At 51.8% G+C, this 15125-nt stretch overlaps 1 protein-coding gene across 1 annotated transcript in view; it reads right to left on the reverse strand.

Annotated features, from left to right (window-relative positions):
• LOC146805567 (cohesin subunit SA-2-like) overlaps positions 1 to 15125 on the reverse strand; it is a 627511-nt gene that overhangs the window by 145797 nt on the left and 466589 nt on the right. The window contains exon 23 of the mRNA XM_085622843.1: positions 1373 to 1465. Coding sequence (XP_085478969.1) covers positions 1373 to 1465 — 93 coding nt within the window. The remainder of the gene's footprint in view (positions 1 to 1372; positions 1466 to 15125) is intronic.

The following is a 15125-nucleotide window of genomic DNA, read 5'->3' on the forward strand; positions in this document are numbered from 1 at the left end:
ATGCGGTTCCTGCCAGAGGATGATTTTGTGATGGATCCGCACCTCATGTGCCTTTGGTGTTTGAAGCTCCACCAAGACACAAAGTTGTGTTCTGAGTGCCAGGCCATGAACCCGAAGGCTTTGAGGGAGCGGTCCCAAAAGCTGCAGAAGGCCCGGCGCCCGGCTCCGCGTCACTCCCGTTCTCGTGTGAGGGGAAGGTCTCACGAACAGTCGCAGAGCCCACACTCCTCGTACTAGAAGTCGTCAGGGAGATCTTCGGGTAAGTTAGGGAAACACAAGAAGCTGTCGAAGGAGCACAGGCATTCTTCAACTTCTCCTCATCGGTCGGCTAACGCGATGCAGGATCCCGAGCGTCGTTGCTCAAAGCCTCCATCTCCAGAGCCTACTTCTGAGATGGCTCTGCACCTCCCTCCCTTTCCGGGAGCTGGGCCATCTCCTGCCCAAATCCAAAAGTTCTATGAGACCTTGTATCTCATATGTGGGCAGCCTGGCTCCGCCGGTGGCACAGGTCCCAGCTCCAAAGGGCCCCTGTGGATCCAGGCCTGGATCCGGATCAACGACGGTCGATCTCATCTGACCTTCACTGACATCGATCCTGATGACAACGCTCCCAGCATTGATTGTGCCCCCGATCGGTGCCGACCCCACCCTCATACCCCAAGTGGACACGGAGCCGGACCGACGTCGATTCCGACACCGGAAGGGACTTTTGTCCCTGTGTTAATTTCTGGTGTTCCTTTTGGGACAGAAGGTGAGGCAGAGGACTGGGAGGGGCCGCTGGACCCTTTAACTGGCCAGCTTGAGGAACCTGACTGGAGAATGGACCTGGGTGATGCCAGTGGTCCGGACACTTCCCCTGACACTGACCTGCTTTCTCTCCAAATGCTACTGGAGTGTGGCTACTGTAAGAGTAAGAATAAGACACTAAACTATTATAGCAGTTTCTACACTCTTTGTTATAAGCCCCTTTATTTGATGACAGCTGACATACTACTTTGCTGGGTGTGGTTTTTGATGACTTAGGAATTATGAACAAAGATGATGCATGAGATTGTGGCCTGTGGAGCACTAAAGCTCCTTTGGTCTCAGGATTGTTAGTTTTAGCACAGTTTCCAGAGCCAGCAACAAGTTAGCTGTGTTCCCAAATATTTGGAAAGGAGGAGCAGACGTTCATGACATAACTTGAAGCGTGACAAACAGTGACAATGATTTTTGTGTATTTCCAGTGCATATATATGTTGCCTACTTACTCTCGCTTATGAGCTCTAACCGAAAAATATACTGATTATTTATTTTTCCCTGAAGAATATTGAAATAAAATTGCAATGATGACGACCAAATGCTGTTCCGAAGAAAATCCATTCATACCCACCTGTTCTCCAACAGCTTTATTCCGGTGACTGAGGTATCGTCTGCAAATGCTGCAAAAGCACATGATTTGTGATCTCAGTGTCAAAAGGTCTGCCTAAAAAATTAAGGAAATAGCAACTTGATTAGACAATCACAGTTAATAATAAGTTCGCACATGCTATATTTAAGAGGAATATTTACATCTGCCATTATTTATTGAAACTGCACGCACACACAAGTTGAACTTGCGGAGTAGAGGCTGGTAAATGTTGAAACAGAAGTAGTTAATTTATATACTGAATATTGTACCTTACACTTACTAAGAGTTTTGCCCAAACCAAAAACAAGGGACACTGTGAAAATGTCAGCAATGGCACAAAGATTCATGATGTCACCAACGTCCAATAACCTTTGCTGTCATTCAACAGCTGTTGACCCCTTTCGTCAACATTAACATGCTATGTGCCTGAATACATCCATTAAAGTTTCAACAAACATTTGCTATATCTGTGTTGTGAAGTGGTGCTTAAACTTTTAACTCTTCCAGAAAAATTGAAAAGTCCGACCACTGAAGAGTTGGCAAATGTACAAGCAGTATTCATTCATTGTTGTAGGGCGGCATGCACCGAGTAGCAATATCTAATTTTGCAAACATGCAGATTACATTGCATCTACACTTACTGTAAAGCTAAATGCTGCTTCAGAAGAGAGGAGTTTTTTTGTTGCATGGTAGGGGGAATGCTCCAATTGGCTGCCATGAATTAAAATGGGTACACATTATTTCTTAACCAGCATAGACATGCACCAGTGGCCGGTTAGGCAGGTATTTTACGTCAGTCTTAGGAATCTGGCAGGCATAGTGAGAATAGGGATATCAAGGGAAGAGAGCTGAAGTGTCTAGAGAGGTTGTGCCATTAGCTATAGGCTGAATGGAAGAGGTGGGGATTCGTGCATCTGCTCTCACCTTCAGAAAACTTCACTGCACCCTAGATCTAAAAGAATGTTATTTCATCGGTGAAGCAGCAAACCCAAGTTTCCCAAGAAAATAATTCATCTGCTTTTTTATGGGCGTTTCTAAATTAGACTCAAATGAATATAATGTTCACTGGTAAGTAAAGCTATTTCTTCTTTCTTTTAATAACATTTCTATGCTATTTTTCACATTATGCTAGGCTACATCAAAAATTTTTAGGAGGGATATGTGTCCAAGATGGCGCTCGAGTAGCTGCGTTTCCACGGAGCTCCGCCACCCATTTTTTTTAAAAGTAGCAAGTGCAGCGTGCTCCAGGACACCACAACAACTCTGCTCCATGGGGGAAGCTCTTTACACACACAGAGCGGCAGCATTGTTCTTTAGAAGTTGCGGTGACACCCACTAGTGTGACCTCCATCTCGTGGGGAAGAACATTGACGCCATTAAAATGGCAGTCACGGGGGCGTGGCTAAGATGGCGGCGGAGTGAGACGCGTTTCCTTGTCTCTCCGGCGCCGCCCGACTTTCGCCTTGTTTATCTGCCCTTCTGGTGCCCATCGGAGCTGGCCGGTGTGCCCCGCTGTGTGCGCGGCTGGCCCTGCTCCCGCGACTGTCATTCTTTTGGCACGTGGAGGCGGTCTTAGGACTCCGCGGGGCAATCCGGCCCGGCCTTGCTGCGGCCCGGCGGCCTTACCGGATCTGGTCGGCTCCCGCGATCTGCGGCCTGGAGGAGCATTGGTGGCGGCTGGGGCGCCCAGTGGCAGTGTGGAGGCGGTGACTGCGGGGACTGGGGCTCGCCTTCTGGTCGGCCCAGAGTTGGTGCGGCGACGGCGGTGAGGCCCACGTTGCGGCCGCCATTTGCATACCGAGAGGGTCCAGCCCTGCGCCATACGGCCTTGTGGTCTCTAGATACAGGCCCGCGACGCATACTACCCCACCGGACAGCGGAGCCTCGGCGGAGACTTGGGGGTGAGTGTGGCCCGGTGTTGCAGCGCTGCTGACAGCGGGGGCGCTATCTGCACAGTGGTGATTTTTGGTCCGCGCTTCGGTGGACGGAGGGCTGCGCGACTGTGGAGCACGCATGGGGCCTCTCTCTGTGGGCCCTAGCTGGGTGTTGCTGTGTGGGACGGTCCGTGCCCCCCCTTTGTGTGGCCGCATAGGGGCGCATGCTGCGACTGTGGGCCCCCCCCTGCATAGACATTCCCTGGGCCTGGTGTTGGCTTCGGACCGGGGAGGCCAACACTGCTGGCTTCCAGGGGCCTGTATTCGGCCCGTGAGTCTGCGGGCGGCGACTGCCTGCTGAAGTGAGGTCGAGGGGACCGTCGGCGGAGTTTCCTGGGGCATACTACACGGAGGTGTCCCATTCTCAGCGCGAGGTCAGTGCGATCTGGCCGGCGGGTGCGGAGAGGTAGCTGTTTTTGCGGAGGTGGTGCTAGGACCGTGTATCGGCGGTCAGTGTTGTGGTAGGAGCACCGGTATAGCGCTGTCCCCCTCCCTCTCCTCCCTCCTGGTTTGCAGGCACTATTGGACTGGTGACTCCTTGGGCTCTTCACAGGGTGTGGGGGCCGGGCGCGGCGGGCGCAGTAGGGGCTCTGGGCGCCTTGGTGGGGGCCTACCTTGGAGGGTCCTTGAGCTTCTTGATGGCAACTAAGGCCTTTATGCTTGACTTATTCTCAGCCATTAAGGAAGATATTCTGGAGCTTCGCTCCCAGCTCTCCTCCGATCTACGAGAGGTGCGGCGCGACGTGGACGCCCTTGGAGAGCACGTCGCTACTGTGGAGGAGCACGATTTGGGGCGGGAAGACGATTTGCACCAGCTTCAGCAGGATGTCATTCACCTCACAGAGCAAAATCTTGATCTGCAAGCCCACGTCGAGGACTTGGAAAACCGTTCCCGACGGAATAATATCAGAATCCGGGCTGTGCCATGGAAAGGGGAAGGGGATGACCTCCGGTAATATGTTCTCCAGCTCTTTCGACAGATCTTGGGGGAGGGTGAGGAACGGGACATACAGATGGATCACGTTCACCGTGTTGGCTTGCTGAGGGGTGCTAAAGCTCCCCCGCCGGACATTCTGGTGTGCGTTCACGATCTTCAACTTAAGGAGCAAATCCTTCGGAAGGCCCGCGATCTCAACCCTGTGCACTTTCGGGGTCACCAACCAACACTCTTTCAGGACTTCCACCCTGGTCAAGCGTAGGGAGTTCAAGCCCATCACTGGTCACCTCCGTGAGCAAGGCATCCCTTATTCGTGGGGTCATCCGTTTAGTCTTATCTTCAAATACCAGGGCAAGCTCCTACAGCTCCGTTCTTTGGATGCCACTTACGAGGTCCTGGGGCTGGAACGGTCCTCTCCTCAGCCTGGGATTGCTAGCGCTCCCCCGCGTCGACGCAGGCCGCAGGCGCTCCGATGGCTGGCAGCGGGTCGGGAAGTCCCAACAATCTTCGAAGCCTGACGTGTCCACTAGTCTCATGGAGAGGGAAGCGGCTGCCACATCGGTGGCACAGGTGACGGACAACACCGGCGTTCCATGAGCTGCGCATGGCTGGCATCAGGTGGGCTCTTTCTCGGCGCTGGAGGAGAGAGGACCCTTTGTTGCGTGTTACCACCATCAACTGTCCCTTGGGTGTTGGATGCATATCGTCTCCAGTGAGTGGCGCACTTCTCCTTGGTGCCATGTTCCCCTCATCGTTTGATCTTTGTTACAGACTGTTGTCCCTTTACGGGGCTCTTGTGTCCTGCTTCTTTGATTTGTATTTTCTGTGTTTGTTGTGTCTTAGGGGTTGGGGGAAAGGGGTTGGTTGGGGGTTGCTTTGGGGATGTTTTGGGGCTCCGCATCAGTTCTCCATCGGGTTTGGGAGATGTATGGCCCGGGGTCACTGCCTTTTTGCCCGCCTTATAGCTCGTGCGTTATGCGGCTAGGTTACGGCCCTTCCTTCCCCGACTTTTATGGGTAGGATCCTCAAAGTGGTGAGCCTGAATGTTAGGGGCTTGAATAGTCCTGTTAAGCGCTCTGCTATCTTGTCCCTCCTGGAAAACGCGGAGGGCGATGTGTGTCTGCTACAGGAGACTCATCTCCTTCCTAAGGACACTAAGCGGATGAGAGACAAGCGCTTCCCTTTACAGTTGCGGTCTTCAGGCTCCGCTAAAAGCATGGGGTGGCAATCCTTTTTAGCACGCGCGCTCATTGTAAAGTTCGCTCCCAGGTTGTTGATATTAAGGGGCGGTTCCTCGCGGTCCGCGTGCAATGGGGGGATAAGCACTTCACTATAGGGTCATTGTATGCCCCGAACGAGCACCAGGAATCCTTCCTGAGGGCGGCTCTCTCTGAGATTCTGGCTTCCCCGGACGCCTTGATTTTGGTGGGTGGAGACCTGAATGTGATGATGGATCCGTGTATGGATAGGTCTGAGCAACGTACCCATCGTACGGGCGCGCTCTCGCAAGGGGGGAGGCAATGGCTGAGTGATGGCGGTTTGCATGATGTCTGGCGCGTACAGCACCCCACTGAGTGAGATTACACTTACTACTCGGCAGCGCATAAAACCTATGCCCGCCTCGACCACTTCTTCGCCTCCACCTCACTCCTGCCCTGCTTATCGGACGTGACTATCACCCCCCGTTCGCTTTCCGACCATGCCCTCATTTCGGTGCAGCTCACCTCTCATGGTAAGCGCCCCCGCCTTCTGGTTGGCGTCTGCGCGATTCTTTGCTCCACTCTGAATCGGTAGTTACTCGTATACGGGACACGATCATCGCCTACCTGACAGACAATGACCAAGGGAGTTTGTCTTTAGCAGCTGTATGGGAGGACCTAAAGTTGGTGGTGCGGGGAGAATTCATCGTGCTGGCAGCCGCGTTTGCGCGTTTATGTAAGGCTAAACGAGCGGAGCTGGAGAAAGACGTGGGGGCTTTAGAGTCTGTCCACAAAAGAACAGGGGCTCCTAGGGTGTGGAGGGAGCTTGAAGCGAAGCGGCGCATGCTGAAGCACTTAGACCTAGATAGGGCCGAGCATGCTCTCCTGCGCCTGCACCATAACTTTTACCTGTGTGGGGATAAAGGGGGGGAAGCTGTTAGCCCATAAGTTGCGAGCGAGCGCACAGCGGACAGCGATTCAGTCCATTAGGGACGCCCAAGCGGTTGAGCATACCACTGACACCCTTATTGTGGATTCTTTCCGCCATTTCTATCAGCGCTTGTATAGTAGGGAGGTGCTGGGATCAGAGGGGATAGCGGACTAACTCGCATCCTGCCGCATTACGCCGTTGTTTGCATCCTCGGCCGACGCGTTGGAGTCCGCTATTCGCATTGAGGAAGTCATATCTGCGATAGCCCGTCTAAAGATAGCCAAATCGCTGGGGCCGGATGGCTTTTCAGTACTGTTTTTTAAAACCTTTTGCGTTGAGCTGGCTCCGCTTTTAACACGTCTTTTCAACTCTTTCCTGGATACTGGGGAAGTAACACCCTCCATGTCGGAGGCAGCCATTTCGGTCATCCTTATGCCGGGGAAGGACCCGAGGGATTGTGGCTCGTATCAGCCAATTTCCCTTTTAAATATAGAAGCAAAGTTATTTGCGAGTATCCTGGCAGCGCGTCTTAGCCCCCTGATGGATGGCATCATAGACCCAGACCAATCAAGCTTTATTCCTACGCGACAGGGAGGGGATAACACCGAGTTCATTCTTCATCTTATAGACCTGGTTCATCGATCTCGGGCTCAGGCCTGTCTTCTTTCCATCGACGCAGAGAAGGCCTTTGATCGAGTGGACTGGGACTACCTGTTTGCCGTTTTACGGGCCTTTGGGCTTGGTGAGAATTTTGTGCGCTGGGTGCAATGTCTTTATGCAGCCCCTAAAGCATCGGTGAGAGTGAATGGGTGTAAGTCTTCCCTCTTCCCCATCTCCAGGGGAAGGCAGCAGGGGTGCCCCTTGTTTCCGCTACTTTTCGCACTCTATATGGAGCCTTTTGCCCAGCGCATACGCTCGAACCCGGCTTTAGAGGGAATCAAATTTGGCACCAACATACACAAAATTAGTCTGTATGCAGACGATGTTATTCTTTCGCTTACCCAACCTCACACCACCCTGCGGTATTTGGCGCGGGAGCTTCATGACTTTGGAACAGTGGCAGGGTTTAAAGTAAATTACTCGAAATCACAGATTCCTAATCTCTCTGTCCCTGAAGATGAGGTTTGCGACCTGCAACGTGACTTTGACTTCCAGTGGGTGCACTCCAACATTCCTTATCTGGGTATACGGTTGACCTCTTCCATTGCTAAAACTGTCACCCTCAACTATAACCTGTTGGTAGATCACACTTCCAAGTCGCTGTCCGACTGGTCTCGCCTTAATCTGGCCTGGTACGGGAGACTCACGGCGATAAAAATGACTGTGCTTCTGCGTGTCCTTTATTTGTTTCAGATGCTCCCTGCTCAGCCTCCACCGGGCACTCTCCAGAAATTGCAGGGGCTTCTTAATAAGTTTCTGTGGAATAATAAGAGGCAGAGACTCGCATTATCCCTTGTTACCTCACCGAAGGCCGTGGGGGGGCTGGGCTTCCCGCTCTTGGGTGCCTATTACCAAGCATCTTGTCTGCGTTATGTCACGGAGTGGAATAGACCGATGTCCAGCAAGCACTGGAACTTTATGGATCAGACGGTAGCTGGGTGTAATATATGGCGCGAACTCTGGCTTCCACGGAAGCATAGGGCATGGGGCCTCTATTCGTCGCCAGTGACCTCACCGACTCTCAAAGCGTGGGATCAGTTAGCTGGACACAAGGGTTGGACTACGTTTCCATCCCCTATGACACCTATAGTGGATAACCCTTACTTTCCGCCGGGCTGCGCGTCTCCATTCTTTCAGCGATGGAGGGAGGAGGGGTGTAAAAGGGTGGGCTCCCTCTTTGATTTGGATGGCATGATCCCCTTCGCTCAACTGCGCAAAGACTATTTTGACTTACCGAAGACTGACGCTTTTCATTACTCGCAATTGGCACACTGGGTGACCCAACCTTCTAATTTCGCTTTGATGTCGCGTCCCCTAACCACTTTTGAACGCTGGTTGGTTTGTAAAAAGGATGACCGGAAACTCATATCGGAATTGTACGCAATGATAATGGCGCGTCCTAAGCAGCAACGGTCGAAGGCGCAGGTTAGGTGGGAGACTGAGTTGGGGCGCCCTCTGACGCACAAGGAATGGGAGCATATTTTCTACCGCGCCCATCATACAGCCTCTGACACGGCGGGTGCGGAATCTGAGTACAAGGTGGTGGCATATTGGTACTATACTCCAGCGCGTATTCAAGCTTGGGATAACACTAAGTCAGGCCTCTGCTGGCGGGGGTGTGGTCATCCTGGCACCTTGGTTCATTTGCTGTGGCATTGCCCAAAGCTGGTGCGGTATTGGGCGGCGGTTCTTGATGACATTGATGGGGCGTTCCAGATCACGCTTCCTCGGGATCCCGCGTACACGTTGTTGGGTCTTCCTCATCCCAAGTTCTTTCCTTTGCGCTCGCTGCGGGGCAGACAACTTGCATTAGCGTTGATTGCGACGCGGCAGGTTCTTCTGGCGCAGTGGGGCTCTCCGATTGCACCTGACCCGAGGGATTGGATACGGAGACTCTGGCACCTTCTCGCTATGGAGCGCCTGTCGCTCAGCGTTGATGGGAGGGGGTCAGAATATGCAAAGCTCTGGGGTCCATTCCTGCAGCTCCTATCAAAGGAATTGAGGGACGTCAGGTACCCAAGATACTTGCAAATTCTTCAGCTCATCCCTTTGAAACCGGCAGGGGCTGCTGGGGTAGTTGACTCATCCTGAGCTATGACAGCTGACCTCGGGGGACTAGGCTTGGAGGTTCGAGACTGATGCGGAGAGGGTGGGGGGTTTTGAGGGCTGGGGGTTTGTCTATTTGTTTTTCTATTTTTTTATAAAAGTGGTACATGAGCAGTTGCCCGGCAGGTCTGTTCTACACTAAACCGTTTTTTTTTGCGGGGTCGCCCTCCGGGCTGTAGACCTGTACACTGTGTACTGACCATACCGTTACGCTCTGCCGGCCGATGGTTGTAGGCAGTTGAGCTGTGTAATTTGAATGAGTATCACGTAATAAAAATGATTGATTCTAAAATGGCAGTTACTGTCAAGCCTTAATCCCAATGGCCCCAGAGGGCCGCGCTGAATCGCCTCTGGTCTTTTGGTATCCCTCCAATTGCTCCAGACACAACAGCGGTGAGGCCCGCGGTGGTGATTAAGTGGCGATACATGGCCACCGCTCTGAGTGGAGCACAGGTGCAGCGGGGAGGCCAGCACCGGGCCTGGAGGGAGAAGGCGGTGACGGAGGGTTGGTGCAGGCCCCCTTGTGATCCAAGGCATCTTTACTGTGCCTGGGGACACCAGGAAGCAGCAATGGGAGGCTCGAGGACAGTGGCGAAGCACTGGGAGGCACCTAATGATGGAGGAGGTGAAGCACTGCTAGTCAGGGCCTAAGGTATAATTGGCTGCAATTCTCATTTACTGGCACAACGATAGGCCCAGGCATCCTGCAGAGAGGAACATGGGGGCATTGCCAGGAGGAAAACCGAATCATTTGTGACAGTACCAGAGGTTAGTGTGAGCTCTATTCAAGCCGGGACCACGCGGGGGAATATCGCTACGACTGATGCGGCCCTGGGACCCCAATCATACGTCCTGGCCACACACGGCACTCTCAACCTTTGCCCGTAGAGGGGGTATCCTCTGCTTTAGTGGCCTCAGCAAGCTTCGGCTTTCCTAGGCCCTATAGACTCAACAGTATTGGTGTGTTGGTCTCATTGCTTCAACAGCGCATCTGGTGAGACTTGCAGGGCACAGGTCCCACCCGCAGACGGAGACCTGGGGACATAACTACTGGATGCAACAACTAGGAGACCATCGTGTTTTGGCTGTGTGGGGATCGGTCCTTCTCCCGACTCCACCCGCCTCCATCCTCTAGCAGGGCTCTGTAGCAGAGTTTCCAACCAAAGGAACCCTTAATTACAGGGGAGCTCGTCCAGACAATCCAGGCGGCATTGACCAGTGACTCTCGATTTTTTGCTCTCATCCTGTCCATCTTGGTGGAGCTAACCTGGTGTTAAAATGGCCTCTCACCGTAGCGATAAAAAAAAAAGACACTACCTTGAAGAACATGCTAAGTAAGTGCTCCACCAAAAAAACTGAACAGCATTGGGATGCCTCAACGACTGCACCCTCCCACGCGACTGCAACTACCATAGACTCCCAGGAGGAGGAAGCACCTGACACCTGTGCCTTTTTGGAGAACCTATTTAGTGCCTTGAGAGATGACATTGCTGCCCTCAAGCATCACATGACAGGAGATGTCAAGGACATTAAGAAAGACCTAGGAGAAGTGGGCCAAAGAGTGGTCACCTCAGAACAGGCCAATGATACAAGTGAATAGGAACTCGACAACCGCTGACGTGAAATACTAGAACTATGTTGCAAAAATGAAGAGCTAAGGAGGAATGGCCAACGCAGCCAAGAAGGAGGAGTTTTAACAATGCTTCTGAGGCCTCTTCCTCCATCCCTACACATCCTGCCACCATGGGTCCCCCAACGTCTTGATTTTGACTTCCCAAGCCCCCGACATGAAGACACAGGCTGTGCCCTACCTTTTGCCTCCCCCGGGGTGATCAGACCTGGACATTGCCACGAACACACCAGCCCTTTACTAAAATGTTGGCTGCCCCTCTCCCGTGAGCTGCAGTTCATTCCCAGGGCGCTATCACTGACCCAACGCAGCAGAGGAACAAAGCCATGAGCCATCGGGAACAACCAGATGAAGCGCCTCGCAATCTTTGAATTCTGCTGTAGTTCCTTCCGGCTCTGGTCCACATTGCAAATCAAGGGGCAGGAGGGGAGGCTGTGCTCGGTCCCCTGCATCTTCGGACTCTGAACATCCTTCATTGCAACTTCATCTGTGACTACCTGACTCCCCTGTGAATCCCCCACATTGCATGACGCAGTGATGTCTGAAGATCCATCCTCTCTGCAGCCCCACCGTAACTCTTCAATGTCATATGCTTGCCCTTGACCCAGGGTGTCTGTTTATAGTTACATCCTACATGTTCATCTTTCAAATGGAGGAGGCCCTCCTCAAGGGCCATGTTATATGTTTTGTATCGGTTTGAGAATGCTTTTGAGTGACAGATGCTTCCGGGTGGAGGTGTGGGGAGGGGGGGGGGGGAGTTGGGGGTTCTGTTGGGGGTTCTGTTGGGGGTTGTGAATGCACAACCCCAATTGTTCATTATTTGTTATTCTTTTTCGCCTTTCTCTTTTGTTTTCTGCTTCTGGCCATTATTCTCTCTTTGCAGGCACCCTGCCTGCTTCTCTTCCAATACATGCACAGTACACATCACAATCAATTGAATGGCGGGAAATAGCCCCCTCTGCTGGAAGGTTAAGGGTATTCTAAACCGCATTAAGTGGACAATGGTTCTTAAATTCATACATTGCCGAATCCCAGATTTAGTCTTATTACAGGAGACCCATCTTTTGGGCACTAAATTCCCCTTACTGGGCAGATTCGGTTACACCCATGTCTTCCACGCAGACTTTACAAGGGGGTCCACGGGCACGGTGATCCTCATACACAAACACTTCTCCCTTGTGGTCACCCAGATATACCATGACCCCTTAGGCAGATATGTGAGAGTGTAAGGAGAGCTAGAGGGGAAACATTATAACATTTTCAGTGTGTATGTTACCCCACATCTGCACACATACACCTTTCGCAAGTTGACTCTGGTTGCAGCAGAACTACCAGGTGGCTCATTGATTATGGGGGCGACTTCAACACGGTAGTCGATCTGCTCTGTGATATAGCCGGCCCGCCATTTAGAGACCAACAGAGCCGTTCTTGCTCTCTTAATGATTGGTCGACCTCGCTGGGCCTCTGCGACGGGTGGAGAATATGGAATCCACGTGAGAAGGCTTTTTCCCCATTTATCGGCTTCCACCAAGTCGATGTCCTTTAGCAATTTTGTATTTCTACCAGCGATGGACATCCTCACCATGATGGGAATGTTGATGCTCCACCGTGGTATCTCCAACCACTCTCCTCAATTCCTTCACTTGGGCATGCCTATTGCCGTTACTCACCTGATGTGGCATCTTAAAGCATGTTTTTTAGTGGACGAGAAGCTAAGAGAACACCTTTATGGTGAGATCATCTCTTACTTTGATACTAACACCGGGTCCATGCAAAGCTTGGCTACGCTATAGACAGCCAGTAAAGCCGTGATTCTGGGATGTGCGAGGAGATATTGCCTCCCGAGATAATGCCTCCCGATTTATCCCTGAGATTGCGGACGACTCGGGATCTGTTATCAATACAGCACCTGAGATCGCAGAAACCTTTGCAACCTATTACAGGCGACTGTACACTCATAACCTGCGACCCCCCGCGGAAGACGCTCAACCACTTCTCGACGACATCCCCCTTCCCGTCCTGGCTCCAACCAAACCCAAGGTTCTAGAAGAACCAATCACTGACCATGAAATGCATGCTGCCATTGGAGACCTGAAGGGGCCGGGCGGACTCCTGGCCCAGACGGCTTTTCTTTGGAATATTACTCCAAATTTCGCAATAATTATGTCCCACATCTCCAAGAGCTCCACAGGGAGGTAGTCGAAAAGGGGTTGTTTCCCAATGATCTGGATCTTGTGACCATCGTAGTTATTCCAAAAACTACCCCGCCGTCGCTTGACCGTGGATCCCATTGGCCCATCTCCTTAGTTAAAGCAGACATTAAAATAACACCAAGATCCCGGAATCGCGGCTTCACCTGGTTCTCACCTCCCTAACTCACCCTGACCAATATGGCTTTATGCCAGAACGCAGTACCTGGCATTGCGTCCGGCACCTGCACTGTGCCCTAGCTCATGGTGGAAACTATCAGGTGACCTAATGCTATTTCTTGTCGATTTGGAAAAGGCCTTCAACAGCATCAACTGGGATTACCTGACAATGGTCCTACTCCATATGGGGTTCAAGCTCCACTTCTGTGCGATGATATTTCACCCAACTGCCCGGGTCCAAGTCAATGGTACACTATCCGAAGCATTCCCTATTGAATGAGGGACTCAACAGGGAAGTCCCCTCTCCTCATTGCTCTTCTCCCTGGCCATTGAGCCCTTGGCGAGGCTGGTCCGATATGATGCACAGGTTGAAGGCTGCCACTGAACGTCCAACATCGAAGACAAAATCGCATTATATGCGGACAATGTTTTGCTTTACCTCGTCGATCTGTCGGTCTAGGGCTCTCGCACTCTGGAGATCCTTTCACTTTTCAAGGGGGCATCTGGCTTACACTTTAACAGGGCGTGATACCGCTTGCACTGCCTAGAGGGCGGATATTCCCATATGCCGACTTAGTTTCAAATACCTGGGCATGCAGGTGGCAACTGTGTCGGATCTCACTCGCGCCCTTGACGCCCCTCTTGAGCAGTACCCAGGCCAGCATGAATACGTGGCGAGACCTCCAGCTGAATCTCCTTAGGAGAGTAGCACTGATACAAATGATGATATTACCCCACTTTCGCTATATATTGCAAACCTTCCTGCTTTATATCCAGAATGCGTATTTTGCTCCTTCCACTGGCATGGGCACCCACCTCGAGTAGCCCAAGAAACATGCCGTTAATCAGTCTGCGATGGTTGGATCGTGGCGGTGGACATCGGTTTATATTACTGGGCCTCCCTGCCTTATCCCCTCTTTGTTGACGCTTCCACTTTAATGCGGCGGAGCTCCGACCTTATTCCAACTCTAGCACAGATACAACCAGTTGTCAATGACATGGACCCCTTCCACCCTGTCCATCATGTTCACAGGATGGCAACGCCTCAGTTGTATTGTTCCGTGTTACCCCCTCTTTTCCCTGGCTTGACGATTCACACACTCATACTCCCGCCTCAGGAGATGATGACGAGGCAGTCCCAATGGGGTGGACGCACTACTGCTCGGCCTATTCTCGATTGCTTGGCTTTATTATACAATCTAGCAAATGGTTAAAATACTCCGAGGCCTCAATGCACCAGTAAAGCGATTGGGGCTTCTCTCCATGCTTAGAGACTCCAAGGGCCAGATGTTTGACTATTTTTTGCGGTCGCAAAGGGGTTTTAGGCCTGTTTGCGACCGCAAAAAACGTGTGGCCCATGTACTAACCCTATTTTGCGAGTGGCTAATCAATTAGCGACTCACAAAATATGGTTAGCGACTCGATATTAGGAAGGGGCATTCCAAGGGCGTCCCTCCTAATAGCAACTCCAAAACCAATGTATGAATGTTTTGCAACAGCAATTGCGGTCGCAAAACACTCGCAGTTTACCAACCTTCTCAGAAGGGTGGTAAGGCACTCGCAAACGGGAAGGGGTCCCCTGGGGACCCATTCCCCTTTGGGAATGCATGCCCAATTATCTTTTAAGGGCAGGCAGTGTCCCAGGGACCACTGCCTAACCTTAAAAAATGAAACTCAAAAGTTTCATTTTTCTTTTATAAATGCATCCCGTTTTCCTTTAAGGAAAATGGGCTGCATTTGAAAAAAAACTGCTTTATTTAAAAGCAGTCACAGACATGGTGGTCTGCTGGCCCCAGCAGGCCACCATCCCTGGGAGTGCTAGCCATTCCCAATGGGGTCGCAAATTGCGACTGGCTCATTAATATTCATGAGGCATGCAATTTGCAACCCCATTGTGAATCACAAACAGTGTCTTAGACACTGTTGTACATAGCATTTTGCGACTCGCAATTTGTCGCAATTAGCGAGT

This window comes from Triturus cristatus, chromosome 8 (assembly GCF_964204655.1).
Source record: "Triturus cristatus chromosome 8, aTriCri1.1, whole genome shotgun sequence".
In the NCBI taxonomy this organism is placed as follows: Eukaryota; Metazoa; Chordata; class Amphibia; order Caudata; family Salamandridae; genus Triturus; species Triturus cristatus.